This window comes from Juglans microcarpa x Juglans regia, chromosome 5D (assembly GCF_004785595.1).
Source record: "Juglans microcarpa x Juglans regia isolate MS1-56 chromosome 5D, Jm3101_v1.0, whole genome shotgun sequence".
NCBI classification, from domain to species: Eukaryota; Viridiplantae; Streptophyta; class Magnoliopsida; order Fagales; family Juglandaceae; genus Juglans; species Juglans microcarpa x Juglans regia.
Window position 1 is genome coordinate 1,281,085 of NC_054602.1, and position 14,233 is coordinate 1,295,317.

The 14,233-nt window shown below is 35.8% G+C and overlaps 4 protein-coding genes across 7 annotated transcripts; 3 read left to right on the forward strand and 1 right to left on the reverse strand.

Annotated features, from left to right (window-relative positions):
• Positions 1-597: 597 nt before the first annotated feature.
• LOC121265483 (60S ribosomal protein L10a-like) lies at positions 598-3,056 on the forward strand. Its single transcript, XM_041169134.1, has 6 exons — positions 598-758; positions 889-934; positions 1,051-1,270; positions 1,634-1,799; positions 2,502-2,707; positions 2,793-3,056. Exons 2-6 carry the CDS (start codon positions 930-932, stop codon positions 2,844-2,846), a joined length of 651 nt encoding a protein of 216 aa, XP_041025068.1. The 5' UTR covers positions 598-758; positions 889-929; the 3' UTR covers positions 2,847-3,056.
• A 1,843-nt stretch (positions 3,057-4,899) lies between these two features.
• LOC121265467 (iron-sulfur assembly protein IscA-like 2, mitochondrial) lies at positions 4,900-7,691 on the reverse strand. 2 transcript variants are annotated; one of them, XM_041169108.1, is made up of 4 exons: positions 7,452-7,691; positions 7,001-7,131; positions 6,789-6,897; positions 4,900-5,221 (listed from the first exon to the last, which is right to left on the reverse strand). In XM_041169108.1, the coding sequence occupies exons 1-4, from the start codon at positions 7,611-7,613 to the stop codon at positions 5,156-5,158; spliced, it is 468 nt and encodes a 155-aa protein (XP_041025042.1). In that variant the 5' UTR covers positions 7,614-7,691; the 3' UTR covers positions 4,900-5,155. The 2 variants fall into 2 exon arrangements, with proteins under 2 accessions (XP_041025042.1, XP_041025041.1); XM_041169107.1 differs by having other exon boundaries at positions 7,446-7,688.
• A 206-nt stretch (positions 7,692-7,897) lies between these two features.
• On the forward strand, positions 7,898-8,915 carry LOC121265469 (glucosamine 6-phosphate N-acetyltransferase-like). 2 transcript variants are annotated; one of them, XM_041169109.1, is made up of 2 exons: positions 7,898-8,033; positions 8,148-8,915. In XM_041169109.1, the coding sequence occupies exon 2, from the start codon at positions 8,171-8,173 to the stop codon at positions 8,642-8,644; it is 474 nt and encodes a 157-aa protein (XP_041025043.1). In that variant the 5' UTR covers positions 7,898-8,033; positions 8,148-8,170; the 3' UTR covers positions 8,645-8,915. The 2 variants fall into 2 exon arrangements, with proteins under 2 accessions (XP_041025043.1, XP_041025044.1); XM_041169110.1 differs by having other exon boundaries at positions 7,904-8,026.
• Positions 8,916-10,168: 1,253 nt separating this feature from the next.
• LOC121265427 lies at positions 10,169-13,953 on the forward strand. 2 transcript variants are annotated; one of them, XM_041169057.1, is made up of 5 exons: positions 10,169-10,620; positions 11,386-11,518; positions 11,611-12,336; positions 13,183-13,368; positions 13,592-13,953. In XM_041169057.1, the coding sequence occupies exons 1-4, from the start codon at positions 10,544-10,546 to the stop codon at positions 13,363-13,365; spliced, it is 1,119 nt and encodes a 372-aa protein (XP_041024991.1). In that variant the 5' UTR covers positions 10,169-10,543; the 3' UTR covers positions 13,366-13,368; positions 13,592-13,953. The 2 variants fall into 2 exon arrangements, with proteins under 2 accessions (XP_041024991.1, XP_041024992.1); XM_041169058.1 differs by having other exon boundaries at positions 10,173-10,620; positions 13,183-13,321; positions 13,642-13,953.
• The last annotated feature ends 280 nt before the right edge of the window (positions 13,954-14,233 follow it).

The following is a 14,233-nucleotide window of genomic DNA, read 5'->3' on the forward strand; positions in this document are numbered from 1 at the left end:
CTCTGGAGCACTCTCGTATATAAAGATATTTATGTCAGATATTATCTTAACTTCAATAAAATTCTCTCTTAACAGAAAAAATGCTTTGTAAAAATAGAACTAAACGACCTATCTTTCAAATATAAGAAGCACTAACCATCTCCGTCCTCCCAAATTTGGGAGTGAGTTTTAAACTAGATAAATTATATTTGTAGTTATGTGTAAGTGTTGTATTTTTTTTTAAAAGTTAGTAAATATAAAATTCACGTAACAAAAATTTTAATAATAAATTTTATTTTTTTTTTAAAAATGCACGACATTTGAATAATCCGCAACTCTATCAGGATTTACTCCTCTGAAAGCACTTTTTCTTCCGTATACCTCCTTCCCTGTTTAGAAAGGTAAACAACCATTTCTTTACTTACTGATTTAACGCGAAACAAGAGCTGTAACACTAAAACCTTAAAAGGAAAATCAATTAGTTAATTTATTTAATTTAATTTCTAGGAACAATATTATTTGATATAATATTTTCGTGTAAAAACCACATTAGTGGTTTGATTTTTTGATTTTAATTTTTTAATGTATTTGTTAGTTTAGTATATGTTACGATAATAGTTACGTCAACAATTTACCAATTAACGGAGTAAAAATTACAGGACTGGGAAAGCACGTGTCTTCAACCCTTGGCACGTGTCTAGGGTTTTTATTCATATGCGCCAAAGATGCTTCTTGCTTTCCTCCTTGCGTCGCACTCGCTCAGTGCAGCCTCCGCTTAGGTTCGCTCCTTCGCTCTCTCTCCCATCTTACATGTTAGGGTTTTTGATTCATCCCTAATTCCGGGGTTATATGTCTCAGATATGCAAGATTAATCAATTACATAGTTTTGTTTGATTATATGTATTGCAGGGTACCATTGGAGAAGCAGCTGGAAAGAGAAAGCTCCACCTATGAGGCAATCGCTCTTCTTTCTCGCATTTTCCTGTGTTTTTGTGTTACGTTATGTTTTACTCTCATATAAATATATCTCTTTTCTTTGTTTCTTTCAATTTTTTATGTTATTATAAACAGTAAGCTTCAGAGCGATACTCTCAGGGAGGTAATCTCCCAGGTCTTCAACAACGCGAAGGAGAAGAAGCGTAACTTCACGGAGACTGTTGAGCTGCAAATCGGGTTGAAGAACTATGATCCCCAGAAAGACAAGCGCTTCAGTGGTTCCGTGAAGCTCCCCCACATCCCTCGCCCCAAGATGAAGGTTTGCATGCTGGGTGATGCTCAGCACGTCGAAGAGGTACTCCAACTGATCCGTTACCCGATTTTATTCATTCCCTATTGTCCTTTCGTATTTAGTTGTATGCTATATTTAAATTTATGTATGTGTCTTATACGCCCTGCACTGCCCTGACGTGACCCACCCCCAACGATTATTTGAGGCTTTGAGCTGGTTGCGCTATAAGAAAACACGGGAGTCACTTTTTTGTTAAGCGATTTAATGGATATTTTTGTTATTTTTGCGTGTGAAGTTTGGCCATAACTTAGAAGTAGCAAATTTAATTGCAGTTTTACAATTTAAGGGCCTATATAATTCGTCTGGGGTTGCTTTTACCGCAAAGCTAAACATTTCACGTATCGATTCTGTTATTTATTACTGCAGGCTGAGAAGATAGGATTGGAGTATATGGATGTTGAAGGGTTGAAGAAGCTCAACAAGAACAAGAAATTGGTCAAGAAGCTTGCGAAGAAGTACCATGCGTTTTTAGCTTCTGAGTCCGTAATTAAGCAAATTCCTCGTCTTTTGGGCCCCGGTCTTAACAAGGCAGGCAAGTAGCTCATTTCTTTTAGCTGCCTTTTCTCCTCTTTGTTGCAGTGTAATGATTTCCAATGTGGTATTGGCAGAGTTAGAGTTGGTCGTATTCAACTTTATAAATCTTGTTTTGGGTTTATAAGCACTTTGTGAGTGAGGATGCCTCTCCTGGCTGGACATTTCCCAGTAGAACATTAAAGGCAAATTCCACCGATAGTTCTTTGTGCTCAATTGCTTTGTGATTCAAATAAATTTATATTGATGATTAAGATGCTTGGTGGTATTTTTACTTATGAAAAAAAAGAAAAGAAAGATGTTTGGTGGCTTGTTATGTTCTTAAATTAATTGAGTTGTGATTTTACGTCTGTTTCTGGCACAAATTGGCACTTGATCTGTTATTTGCAAGCATTAATAAGACATGGGGCTGCGGCGTTGCCTGTTTAGTTTTCAAACTAGCCATTTTTTAAGTAGTTTTTCCAAAATGCTTTTGAACATGCTCTGAATCTAAGGCCCTACCTTTTCCTTTATTAGCTCCCCAATTTATATTCCGAAAATCTGAAGTATTAAGATGTTTAGAGAATTTTGATTTGCTGATCAGCAGGCTTTCTTTGTGATCCCCAACATAGAAACCTGCTTCTAGTTGTCACCGTCATATCAATGTAATTGCTACGTACAATTGGCTAGACCATTGTTAATAACTTAAAGGATGTGAATGCAGGCAAGTTTCCGACCCTGGTGACTCATCAGGAAACCCTGGAATCGAAGCTTAATGAAACAAAGGCAATGGTAAAGTTTCAACTTAAGAAAGTTCTTTGTATGGGTGTTGCTGTGGGGAATTGCAGTATGGAGGAGAAGCAGCTGTTCCAGAATGTGCAAATGAGTGTCAACTTCCTTGTTTCATTATTGAAGAAAAATTGGCAAAATGTAAGTTCATTAAATGTGTATTCGTGATTTATCTTCTCACTTCTCGGTAGTTATTAATTTTGTGCATTTGGTCTGGCTTAAATAGGTGAGGTGCTTGCATCTGAAGAGTACCATGGGGCCTGCAATCCGCCTCTACTAAGTTCATTTTTGCTGTTTCTGAGAGTTATTTCAGGAGATAGCATAAGCAAAACGTCTTATGAACTGAGCGAGACATTTCTTGAGAAATGCTGCTGAGGACCTTTTTGTTTCCTTTTAGATTCTTAAGCTTCCTTAAAGTTTACTAATTGCCGTTAATTTTGTTTTGGTTTGAAGTTATTGGGGTTTGAGTAAATGAAATGTTTTTTGTGTCCTTATGAGTTTGGCATCAAAAGGCATGGTTTTGATGCATGATTGGACGACTTAGACCTGTTTGAATAGTGAGATGAGAATAAATAATCGATTAATTGTAGTGAAATGGTTTGTGAATAGTAATGAAATAGTTTGAGTTAAGATGTTTATGGAGTTTTGGGAAATGAGAGAAAAAGTTAAATAAAAATATTATAAAATTGCCGTTAAATAAAATTGAGAAGTGTTCTGTTTGTGGTGTTTAGATATTGAGATGAGATGAAATGAGATATAAGTATCTTGTTATCCATACCATGTTAAATGATACTTGCTTAAGGGGTGTTATCTGTGTTACAACCTATTATAGTTTAAAGGATTTAGTTCCAATGCCCTACTCTGTGTGTGTGGCTTGCAGGTCGGGTGGGGGTGTCCCTCAGGCAGGGTTGTCTGTGCCGCTCAGGTGGGGCCGGGGTGTTGGACCCCCCGCCGGGGGGGGGGGGGGGGGTGTTAGTGTTCTGCTCAGCCTTAGAATTTATCCCAAGCCAATATCTATGTCAGTTACGAAAGATGAGTAATGTAGATGAGTAATGTTACTATACGGTTTCATTTTGCCTCTTCATTTTAATCCTTTATACATTTAATTTTTTTTATTTTATTTAATGGTTAATGAAATGACTATTAGTATATTGGTATGTTTTTTATTTTTTAAAAATGTTTAAATATATTTAAAAAATATTTGAAATAAAAAAATATATATAATTTACACTAGCCAATCCACAGAATGGGTACATGCAGTGGTAGAGTACTCATGAAAGATTAGAGTGCAAAAAAAAAAAAAAAAAAAATTGCAAGTGATACGAAAAGCGCCGTACGTTGACAACTGTTCATCGTGCCTGTGAAAGGAAGCTAGCCTAGAAATGCGGAAGTCACTTGCATGGTGGTTCGTATAATTGTTGCAAAGCTTTGTTGACTTTTACAAAAATTTTCATTTTAATTAATTATTATAATTTTTTTTTTAATTTTTACATAAAGTAAAATAAATAATTTAATTTTTTTAAATTTTAAAATAAAAATAATATTAAAAAAATATATTTTAATAATATATTATTTAATTTTTAACTCCTATCTTGACAAAACAAACGAGGCCAAGAGATACGATATCTGTGTCGCAGGTTTTTTGGACCATGCATTACATTCGACTTCCATTTGGTCTGATTTGTTTTATTCCCAAAAAGGTTAATTATTCTGCAAATTAAAAAACAACACAACAGTGTTGAGTACTGCTTGAAAAATCGCCGCCGAGACAAAAGAGTCTTCAAAAAACGTACGTTGGTTTTCCAATAGTCAGACTAAAGTTACGAATATTGAATTAAGTTAATAAAATATTATTAAAATATTATTTTTTAATATTATTATTATTTTAAAATTTAAAAAAATTAAATTATTTATTATATTTTATATTAAAATTTAAAAAAATTGTAATAATAAATTAAAATAAATTAAGATAAATTTACTTACCAAACGAAGTCTAAACCCGTTCTCTTTTAGGTTGTCGCTTTACAAAAACATTCAAGGTAATAATTCCTTTACACGAGTTCGATAAGTTGTAACATCTCGAACAATGAAATCTTTTAAAACTTGACTTGAATCATATTGATATCTCAAATTCCTTTTGAAATCCTTCCAAGCAAGCGGAAGTTAATCTGATTTATAATGAGGAAACATGAGATGCCATCCAAAACATTTGTACTTTTTCCATCTTCAGCATCTATGACATGTACTATTAAAAGCTTGCAACAATCCTACAAACCAACAGCAGCAATCAACAATATGTAAGATGCATGCCCTTACAAATGCCATGTCGGAAATGCCAAACAAAGTGCAATTATTACTGAATTACCTACATTCAAATACGAACCCTGAAACGATAAAAAATACAAGAGCTCGATGATAGATGACTGTTTTACACCTTGCTTTCTTACATGTATAGTAGCGTGATACAGAAGCAATTTCTTTCAGTTGAAATGGTTGTTATTGGAAAACAAAAAATGGAAATAATAACCAGTTGGGGCCAAACATGAGTGACCGTGCTGGGAGTATATGGGTAAGGTACTTGCAACAAAACTACTGTTTCACCATGAAAGAACTTTTACAACTGCACCCACCCACTGCACTTGGATTTTCAGTCACCTGCACATTACACTGGAATTTAGCCGAAGCAGCATCACGTATTACAAATATGAAATTTTGATGGCACTATATGATATATCACCACACAAAATCAGCACTAAGTATCATACAAACTTTCTAAGGGGAATTCCACTTTTTGCCCAAAAATTACACCTATTTTTCCCTTTGCACCTTAAACTACCAAAAGTTTCAATTTCTACCCAAAACATCCTATATTTTTCAAATTGGAACCTACACTACCAAAACTTTCTAAGGGAAATTGCACTTTTCGCCCATTGATTATAGTTTGTCAGTGAAAAATTATTTCCCAATTTTATACTAAAAAATCTGCAGAAATCACACTAGGCATCTGCCATGTTCTAACCCGCAAAAGTACAGTCAAGCATATCTAAATATATAAAAAAAAAAAAGCAAATCTGTGAACCTTGGGCCTCGTTGAGTTTCAACCCAAACAGCCAAATCTAATTATGGTCTCTTAAACTGGCACCCATTTTGCAGGTTGCTCAAATTATTGCATCATTCCATTAACAGAGAAGGATGCGTGCAGTAACATTATATGGAAAAGACCTTTCTTACTTATATTAAAATATATATGGAAAAGAGTAAGGATTTGTACAAGCCCCTAATATACAAGCCTCGTGCAGTCCCTTTATAAAAAAGAGGACTCCACTATGAAAAATTATATAAAAAAAAAGCCCCACTTTTTTTAATGAGAATTACTTTTTTACAAAGGGCCAATGCAAGACTTATCTTTTGTATACTTTAAGCTTGTATCTAGTATTACTCTAGATTGGGGCCATTTTCTTGCAATAGGACCTTTGCAACATCACTTATTCACACTAAAACGATGTAAATAGAGTTTAGCAAGGTCAGAAATAAAACCATCGACAATTTTGAACTGCATGGCATGATGCTCCTTGGATTTTTTCGAAAAGACAGAACTCAAGTACCTAGATTCCAGATCAAAAGTAAACGGCCGTAGTATTCAATTTTGTGACACCCCAACTAACCAACATGAACCAGACATCTAAGAGGATAGAGACTCGCATCAACCTCTGCCCTGCGGACTTCATCCGCATTTCTTAGTTTTGTTTTGGCAGCTGCTGCCCACCTAGGGCCTAACGCAGGCTATCATAGATCAAGCTTAACTCATATAAAGTTTGGAATTTTGCCTCAAGTCTCATTGTTCTTGTAAGGATCTACATAAACCTCAGCCTCGTGGGCTTCATCTGCATTTCTTATTTGTGTTTTGGCTATTAGTACCCCACCTAGGGCCTAACACAGGCTATCATAGCAGAAGTTTATCTCATTTAAGCTACAGACTCTCGCCTCAAATCTCATTGTCCTAAAAAAATCCTGCATAGATAATATGACAGGAACCACTTACCAGAGGACATTTCCAAAGGAAAAAATGGTACTTCAGACTAATTATCCTAATTAATCAATTCAAACTTTCCCAAACAAGGAGTTTCTATCTCAGGATGACAAGTTATACCTATAAAACAAAAAGTACCTATCAGAAAAGGATGACAAGTCATACGCAGTGTGTACATCCATATCCACTTACCACAAATGCTGAACGTATCAGCTCCTCAACGTAATCAACGGTTGCCCCTTTTACAAAATCATATGAAATATTATCGATCACGAGCTTAACTCCTTCCCTCTCAACAATTCTACAGAAAGTGTAAAATTTTTAGCAAAATTGAGTACAGCTTCTGATGAACACTATCCAATTAGAGCAGAAACGGGTAAGCAATCACATGTCAACGCATATACCTATCATCTGAGCTGGTTTTGTCATCCAGATCAAAGACATATTGGAACCCAGAACATCCCCCAGTTTCCACACTCAACCTAAGCATCTTTCCACCACCCGGTGCTTCGGTAGCTTGCAGCTCTTTCATTCTCTGCGAAAGTTACCCACAACTTAATAATATGTAAAGGCATAAACTCTGGGACGTCAAATATTATGGAACCAGATAATGATCAACATCCATCAAGACCAAATGGAAATTTTACTTTCAACGATTTTACAGAATAAATCTTCTGGGTTCCATTAATCTTGCAATTTTCTAAACACATAATAAATGCGATATTCTGTTCTTCCAAAAAATACATTTTTTCAGTTGTTCAATTTATTTCAGAATATGGGGGAAAATCCAATATGAAAAAATAACTTAATTCCTATTCTAAAAAAAAAAATATGTGAGATATAGCGTACTCGGACCCAATTGTCGGTCAAGTGGACGGCATCGGGAGATGGAGAAGAAGGCGATGGAGAGGCTTCGTAAAGAGCAGAAGACGAAGAAGCAGAGCTTAGAAGCCTTTGGTTCTGTCGGATTCGACCAGCCAGGTATGGCGCCAGGCGCTGAATCAGCGATCTCGGCATATTTTCTGACCAAGAATTTTCTCAGAACGCCATAGCCATATTCTTTAGCTTCGGGTTTCTGGATCCTTCCTTGTTAATTTCTCACTCGGACTCTAAAATATTGGGCCCACTCGAACTCTGAACTAATTGGGATTCACTCGAACTCTGAAATAATCGGGCTCACTAGCTCAGGCCCATAATCACCATATCGACTAAACTGCATGTCGTTCCTCTTTGGATCTTTATTTCCTTTATTTGTAACTTCTCTCTGCTCCGCTTCAGCAATCTCACGATGGCTGTAGTTGTAGTTGTACGGTACTCCGAGTCAGAGGCAAAGTCAGTCTCAACTAGTCTCCCTGGCTCTTCTCGCATCTACTTTATCGAACACCTGGCCTTCCTCGCGGTGATGGACTCCATTCCGCCCGGCAGCAAAGATAAAGGGTAAATTCCTGAATTCTACCTAGGAAAATCTTGCCAAGTCCTGTTTTGTGCTTCAAATCTATGCAGATCTAATGCTTCATCCTTTTCTATATATATTCGAACGAATGTATCCAGATCTTATCGGGTAAAAGAAAAAGATGCAGGCCAGTAATTCGTCCAGCGAAGATCAGAAGTTTCTGGTACGAAGATTACAGATCTCAGACAAAAGCAAGGGTTTTATAGAGCTGCTGCGGCAACTAACCGTTTGTGACTCTGTTTCTGACAATGACTTTGAAGATCGATTTCATGAGATCAGCTCCCTTGGAGCTTACCACGTTATTTGTGTCATAGAAGATGAATCGTCTGGGAAGATCATTGCAACTGGGAGTGTGTTCATTGAGAACAAGTTTCTGAGGAATTGCGGCAAAGTTGGGCACATTGAAGATGTTGTGGTCGACTCCAATGCTCGGGGGATGCAATTAGGCAAGAAAGTCATTGCATTCCTCACGGATCATGCTCGTTCTATGGGTTGCTATAAGGTGATTCTTGACTGCAGTTTGGAGAATAGGGCATTCTATGAGAAATGCGGTTTCAAGCAAAAGGAAATTCAGATGGTCAAGTATTTTGTGTGATTTTTTTACTGCAATTTTGGTAGCCACTGGTGTCTTGTTTCTATTAGAACGAGGAAAACCAAAATAACTTGTGATCATACTGTGAAATTCATAGCATCAAGATGCTCTCTAATTTCTAGGATATTAGCAAAATTCATGGATAAATATAGAGTTGAGAAATGCTAATCATCACCTTTTCAACCACCATCATTTCATCGTGAGTCCAGACTTGCCAGTTTACTATTATCCAGATTTGCAAGGCATGAACAAATCACATTAATAAATTAGCTGATTTCCATTGTTTTGCAAGTCTGGGAGTGGTGAATTGTAATAGGGACTGTTTGTAGCTTTGTAATTCTATTATCTTAGTTAGAATCTTGTTAGAGTTGGTTTAGTCAATAATCTCTGTTGTCTATGTAGATGGCTTCATATGTAATCTATTTTAACTTTACAATCTAACATATTATATCAAATCACGTTAGTTTATGAATTTATTTTTATAAAATTTTTTTGTGTTAAAGCATTTATATATATATATATATATATATATATAGCTCATCAATGAACATAGGTTCCAGTCAGCATAAAAAACATCAAGTTTGGAGAGCTTTCTTTATCGATTGCAAAATTAAAATCATCCCACGAGGCGTCAAGCATATTCCGATAAGCATTGTCGCCATACCCTATCGACATGATTTGTGCGGGTCTTATGTAGCAAAATTCTGGCGCATAAGATCCGCTGCGTGATAAGAATAAGGGAAAAACATGACTAGCTATGAGTACAGGTGACAACATTTTTTGGACTTGGACGACGAGATGAGATGAGATAATTTTAGCTGAAAGTTAAATTAAATAATGTTAAAATATTTTTTAAAAATTATTATTATTCTGAATATTTAAAAAAATTAAATTATTTATTATATTTTATATGAAAATTTATAAAAATTATAATTATAAGATGAGATGAGATAGATTGAAGTGATTTTGATATCAAAACTTAGATACACCACCCCTTGAAGGTGAAAAGTCAGCTCTCAATACGGACGTGGAAACTCCACGACAGTGGTCACCTTTTATATCACCTCGCTCCAACTATTCCCATATATTTTAAAATTATTTTTTTATTATTCATAAATTATTACGTTATTATTTACAAATATTTTAAAATATTCTTAACAGCCCTTATATATCGTTGACGTTTATTGGGAGGGGCATAACTACTGCAGGACCAGATGGTTGTAGTTAGAATACTTTGGTGAATTTGTTGAGAATGTTCACTTTCACTATCCTTGATGTCTCATTTAGATAAATAAATAAATAACAAGATAACTAAACTCAACAGTCTAAAAATTTGTTTTTATGAATATAGAAATTTTTTGTTTACAAAAGTATACGATTTTCTAAAAAAAAAAAAAAAAAGGCTATTTTTTAGCTAAAGATGTTAATTGGTTCGATCTAAAATGATATTTTGGATTGGTTCCCATCCGGTGTTCTAATATTCTTTGAACGTGGCAAAGGCTGATTAGTGTGTAACACTTTGAGATAATAAGGTCACGCTGACACATGATGCTTACTCTCCTCCGTACGCATCTGCTTTTGTGCCTGTTTACTTTATTTTCTCGCCTGCAAACCGAAAAGATCCCCCTCTTTTCGTCCGTAACCCTAAAATCTCGACCATTCTTCGTAACCATCTTTAAGATTAGACTTTGCGCTACATTTCACCTTCAATTCCTTCATACCCATCAATTCTTTTTATTTTTATAAATTCGTTTTTCTTATTGAACCTGTTCCCTGAATGATTCTTATTGAACATTTTAATTTCGAGCTTTTTCTTTATAATGGCGTTATTTTTTAGAAAATACAATTATTAAAATGTTATTCGATTCTCACATTTTAATTGAATTTTTGTAAATAAAAAAAATGGGGTCGAGTTTGCTCCGGTGGGAATCGGACCCTCTGTTTTCGGCAGCCGAGGTCGTTCAAGACTCCGTCGACAGGTCAGTTTATATTTTGGTTTTCTTTTTGCTATTTCGGAAGTTTTTTTTTTTTTCCTTCTGAAAGTAAAATGTTTGCTTTTTGAAACGCGGTGTGGGGAACTGGTTTATCTCTTTTGGGTTTACGCAGCAAATGGGGTTTTTTTTTTAAATATTTTTTTTTTTTTTTTTTTTTTTTTTTTTATAGCTAACTCAGCAAAAGGGTTTATGTTAAGCATTTGGGTGGTTGCACTCTTGAGCTCAATTTTATCGTAAATTTATTGCTATCCCTTCTTGTTTACAAAACGGTCTTAATGGTTTATGGAAATATGAGCTTCCTTTAAGGCTTCATTTATAATATTGGACACGAAGCCATAAAGCTCGAGAAAATTTGCCTTTCGGCATCTGTAGTGGAGGTGCTAATGGTGTCATGTCATCTAATGGAGTTTAATCATGAGACAGTTGTACTTTTATGGTTCAAAAGATTCTCTATAGGTCAAATGTTGAATTCCTTGGTGGCAGGACTTTCAAGATTTTCATTGGAAGTATGAGAAGTTGCTTCCCCAACGGTTGCAACTTGTCCACAAGTTAATTTTCTTTATAATTTAAGCTAAAACTTGAAAACTTTTAGAGGTTCCTCAACTTGTAGATGCGTACGGTAGGTTCATTGTCCTAGAATCTCAAATTTTGTTTTTGTTTTGATATATATTATACGGTTGAAACTTGAACTTTTTCCCTTGGAAACTTTACTTGCGATGATCCAATTCTATGTTTTGGTTTGGAATTTAGGATGGAATCAATATTCCGTCTTTTGTTGCACGAGCAAAGTCTTCAAGATGAGCACCCAGACCCAAAGCTACTTCTGTCAATTAATTATCATAGGCGTGATCTTGCAACAACCCTTGAAACAGCAAAATGGCAGGTATTAATGTCGACCTCGACCTCAGCTATTTATCTATTTTGTTAGTATTCTTAATTTTTTTTAATCTTGTACTGATTATTATCTGTAATTAGTTGGAAGATTTTGAAAGAGCAGTCAACTTGTCATCTGTGATAGACAAGTCTCAAAGGCAGGAAGATGTAGTTTCAAGACACAAGCAGTTTGTCAGAGCCATCAGGGAACAAATAATTCACGTGCAGAAAAGCCTCGAAGATGCTTCATTGCAAGATACAGTGACAAATACTGAGTGGGTTAACTTAGATGAACAGGACAGAGATAGGTTGGCATTGTTTCTTTCCGGGGGAAAGCCCACAGAAAGCCTCAATCGTTATGATTTAGAAGACAGTAGCATATTGAGAAGATTTCTTGATCCAAACACAACATCTAGTTCAAAAGATACTGCTGCTGGGCTTGCTGAGCACAGCAGCAGAGAAATTGAAAGCCTGCATATTAATGGGGTTTCACATATTGACCACAACTCTAATAAGCTAAGGAAGGTGGGTTCTTATTTTACTCCAAGGTTGGGTTGTGAAGCTCCGGATTTTCTTCAAGAGACCTCGTGTAACATACATGGTGAGGATGGGAGTTGGGATCTGGAAGCTGATGAACCCAAACCTAAAAGCTTCTTCCATGAGAACAAGTTGCGGGCATTGTGGGGCAGATTGAATTCGTTTGGTTTCTTGAATAATTTACGGACTGCCTGTAGGAGCACTGTCAGTAGGAATTATACAAAGAGGTTAAAGGATGGAGAAGAACAAAGGCATTCCTCATCATACGCTGATGTTTCTCATGGTGCACAGGTAACTTGACCATATGTGTTCCATATATGCGCAGCAGTAAATCTTCATAAATATTGTTGAAAATGGACAAATTAGGATTGCAAAGTGGTTAGAATACCCTTTTATATTGTTAAAGCATTTTTTTGGCTGTCCAGCAATTCATCAGTAAGGAGAGAAACCATACAATCCATCATGATATAGAATCTTTCCATAGAGTTGTCCCAAGGAAGATTGTTGATGGAGTTATCATATGGCTACAACGCTTTAGAAACTTTTGTTGGAAATCAGTTTCTATTGAGTTTTTCAGTGTGTTCGACCTGTGTTTGCACTATACGGGCCCCCATTGGCACTTGCAAATGTATTTTTTTATTCACTATAAAATAGTCATTACTTTGCATTTCATTTAACAATGTTGCTAAAGGATGTATATGATGTTGGTTGGAATTTGTGGCTAATAAAATGTGTAGCCCTAGTACACGGAGCCATACTAGAGATATGTAGAAGAAAATAAAAGGAAACGGAAGCCCATAAACTCAGTCAAAACAACACATCCATTCACAATGATCTGTCATCATCATTGGCATATTATTACATTTTAAGGAGTATGTATCTGCAATGCGTTTCCTTGAACATTATCCTCTTTTAGTAAGTAATCAAAGATTTTATTGGGAAAAAATTAAGTGTACTAGCGTGAACATTATCCTTTTTTGTAATGATATATCATCTGGCAGACTGTTATGTGATGTTTTAGGAAGTATGTGCAATTGTGTATGCATATTTTTGTGACTTGTGTGTCTTTAGAGTGTGGCTATGTTAAAGGGGAGAAGGGATAATGTAGGTGCTTATGTGTGCGCATCTCTTTGATAGGGTCAGCAGATGGGAATGCAGATGAGAATGAGCATAGGTTCCTGTTGGGCAAGATATCAAAAATCTCCAGTCTGTGTTCGAGTTAATCAACATCTCATTCGATTGATATTGATAATACTGTTTACTGTAGTAATTTTAGGTACGCAGCCCTTAAACATCATTTTCTTCATTTTACAGTTCTAGTTTTTTCTAATTTAAGCTATCAATCTGGTTAAATATATGTAGATAAATGATAGTTGCAGTCGTGAGTACGCAAGCGTCATGCAATCACTTTGAAAAAAAGTGAATAAATACGAAATCTACATGAAAAAATAATAATTTTTTAATAGTGGACTCTACTCTTTTTCAAAACGACTGCACAGTGCTTGCGCACTCCACGACTGCATGTAGTATTACTCATATATGTAAGTTCTCCAAAACCAAAACAAATGTTTTTTTTTTTCTATTTCTTTTTTGCAGGTGTTTTGGTCTCCCAAATAGCTTAGAGCAATATTATCGGGTATTTTCTGCGATCATTTCCTTGAAGAATTGTAGCGATGGTGAGAACAGTTGGTGCCAAGCTGCTAATTCACCTGTTTCCTGACACATCATATCTAAGCCAGGGTGCACAGAGCTGTCTGTGCTCGTGGAAACTTCTGTACCAACGGGCATCAATTTATACCATTCCTTGACCACGTGATCCCCGTCATTTCTGCTGGGAGTCCATCTTTTTAGTGTTGGATGGATTTATATGGCACCAATTAAGTAAAAGAAATATATTGGTTTTGATAATGGCTGTTGATGGTGGTCTTTACACTGCATAGTAGCGTGTGTATACAATCCCCCAGTCATTTCTTCTAGCAGAACGTATTTCGCGGTGGGCTTAATACGGCATTTTTATGTATAATTGCAGGCACTATCTAAAAAAATTATACTAAATAAATAGAAGTTTAATATAATTTGACGTGTTGAAAGGAACTTACCATGTGGCACATTTACATCAGCTGGGTAGACTCGAAGACGTGACTGTTACACTTCACCCCTTCCCCCTTCCCCTCTAAGGCTCGTGGAG

What these genes read in the sequence shown, in the direction of transcription:
- LOC121265469 (XM_041169109.1), top strand. Translation starts at nt 8,171, where the DNA reads ATGCAGGCCAGTAATTCGTCCAGCGAAGATCAGAAGTTTCTGGTACGA.
- LOC121265427 (XM_041169057.1), top strand. Translation starts at nt 10,544, where the DNA reads ATGGGGTCGAGTTTGCTCCGGTGGGAATCGGACCCTCTGTTTTCGGCA. An exon ending in GTTCAAGACTCCGTCGACAG is followed by an intron (nt 10,621 to 11,385) that starts GTCAGTTTATAT and finishes TTTGGAATTTAG; the next exon opens with GATGGAATCAATATTCCGTC. An exon ending in ATGTTTCTCATGGTGCACAG is followed by an intron (nt 12,337 to 13,182) that starts GTAACTTGACCA and finishes TCTCTTTGATAG; the next exon opens with GGTCAGCAGATGGGAATGCA.
- LOC121265467 (XM_041169107.1), bottom strand. Translation starts at nt 7,613, where the DNA reads ATGCCGAGATCGCTGATTCAGCGCCTGGCGCCATACCTGGCTGGTCGA. An exon ending in TGACCGACAATTGGGTCCGA is followed by an intron (nt 7,132 to 7,445) that starts GTACGCTATATC and finishes TAACTTTCGCAG; the next exon opens with AGAATGAAAGAGCTGCAAGC. An exon ending in AAAACCAGCTCAGATGATAG is followed by an intron (nt 6,898 to 7,000) that starts GTATATGCGTTG and finishes CACTTTCTGTAG; the next exon opens with AATTGTTGAGAGGGAAGGAG.
- LOC121265483 (XM_041169134.1), top strand. An exon ending in ATGCTCAGCACGTCGAAGAG is followed by an intron (nt 1,271 to 1,633) that starts GTACTCCAACTG and finishes TTATTACTGCAG; the next exon opens with GCTGAGAAGATAGGATTGGA. An exon ending in TGAAGAAAAATTGGCAAAAT is followed by an intron (nt 2,708 to 2,792) that starts GTAAGTTCATTA and finishes TGGCTTAAATAG; the next exon opens with GTGAGGTGCTTGCATCTGAA.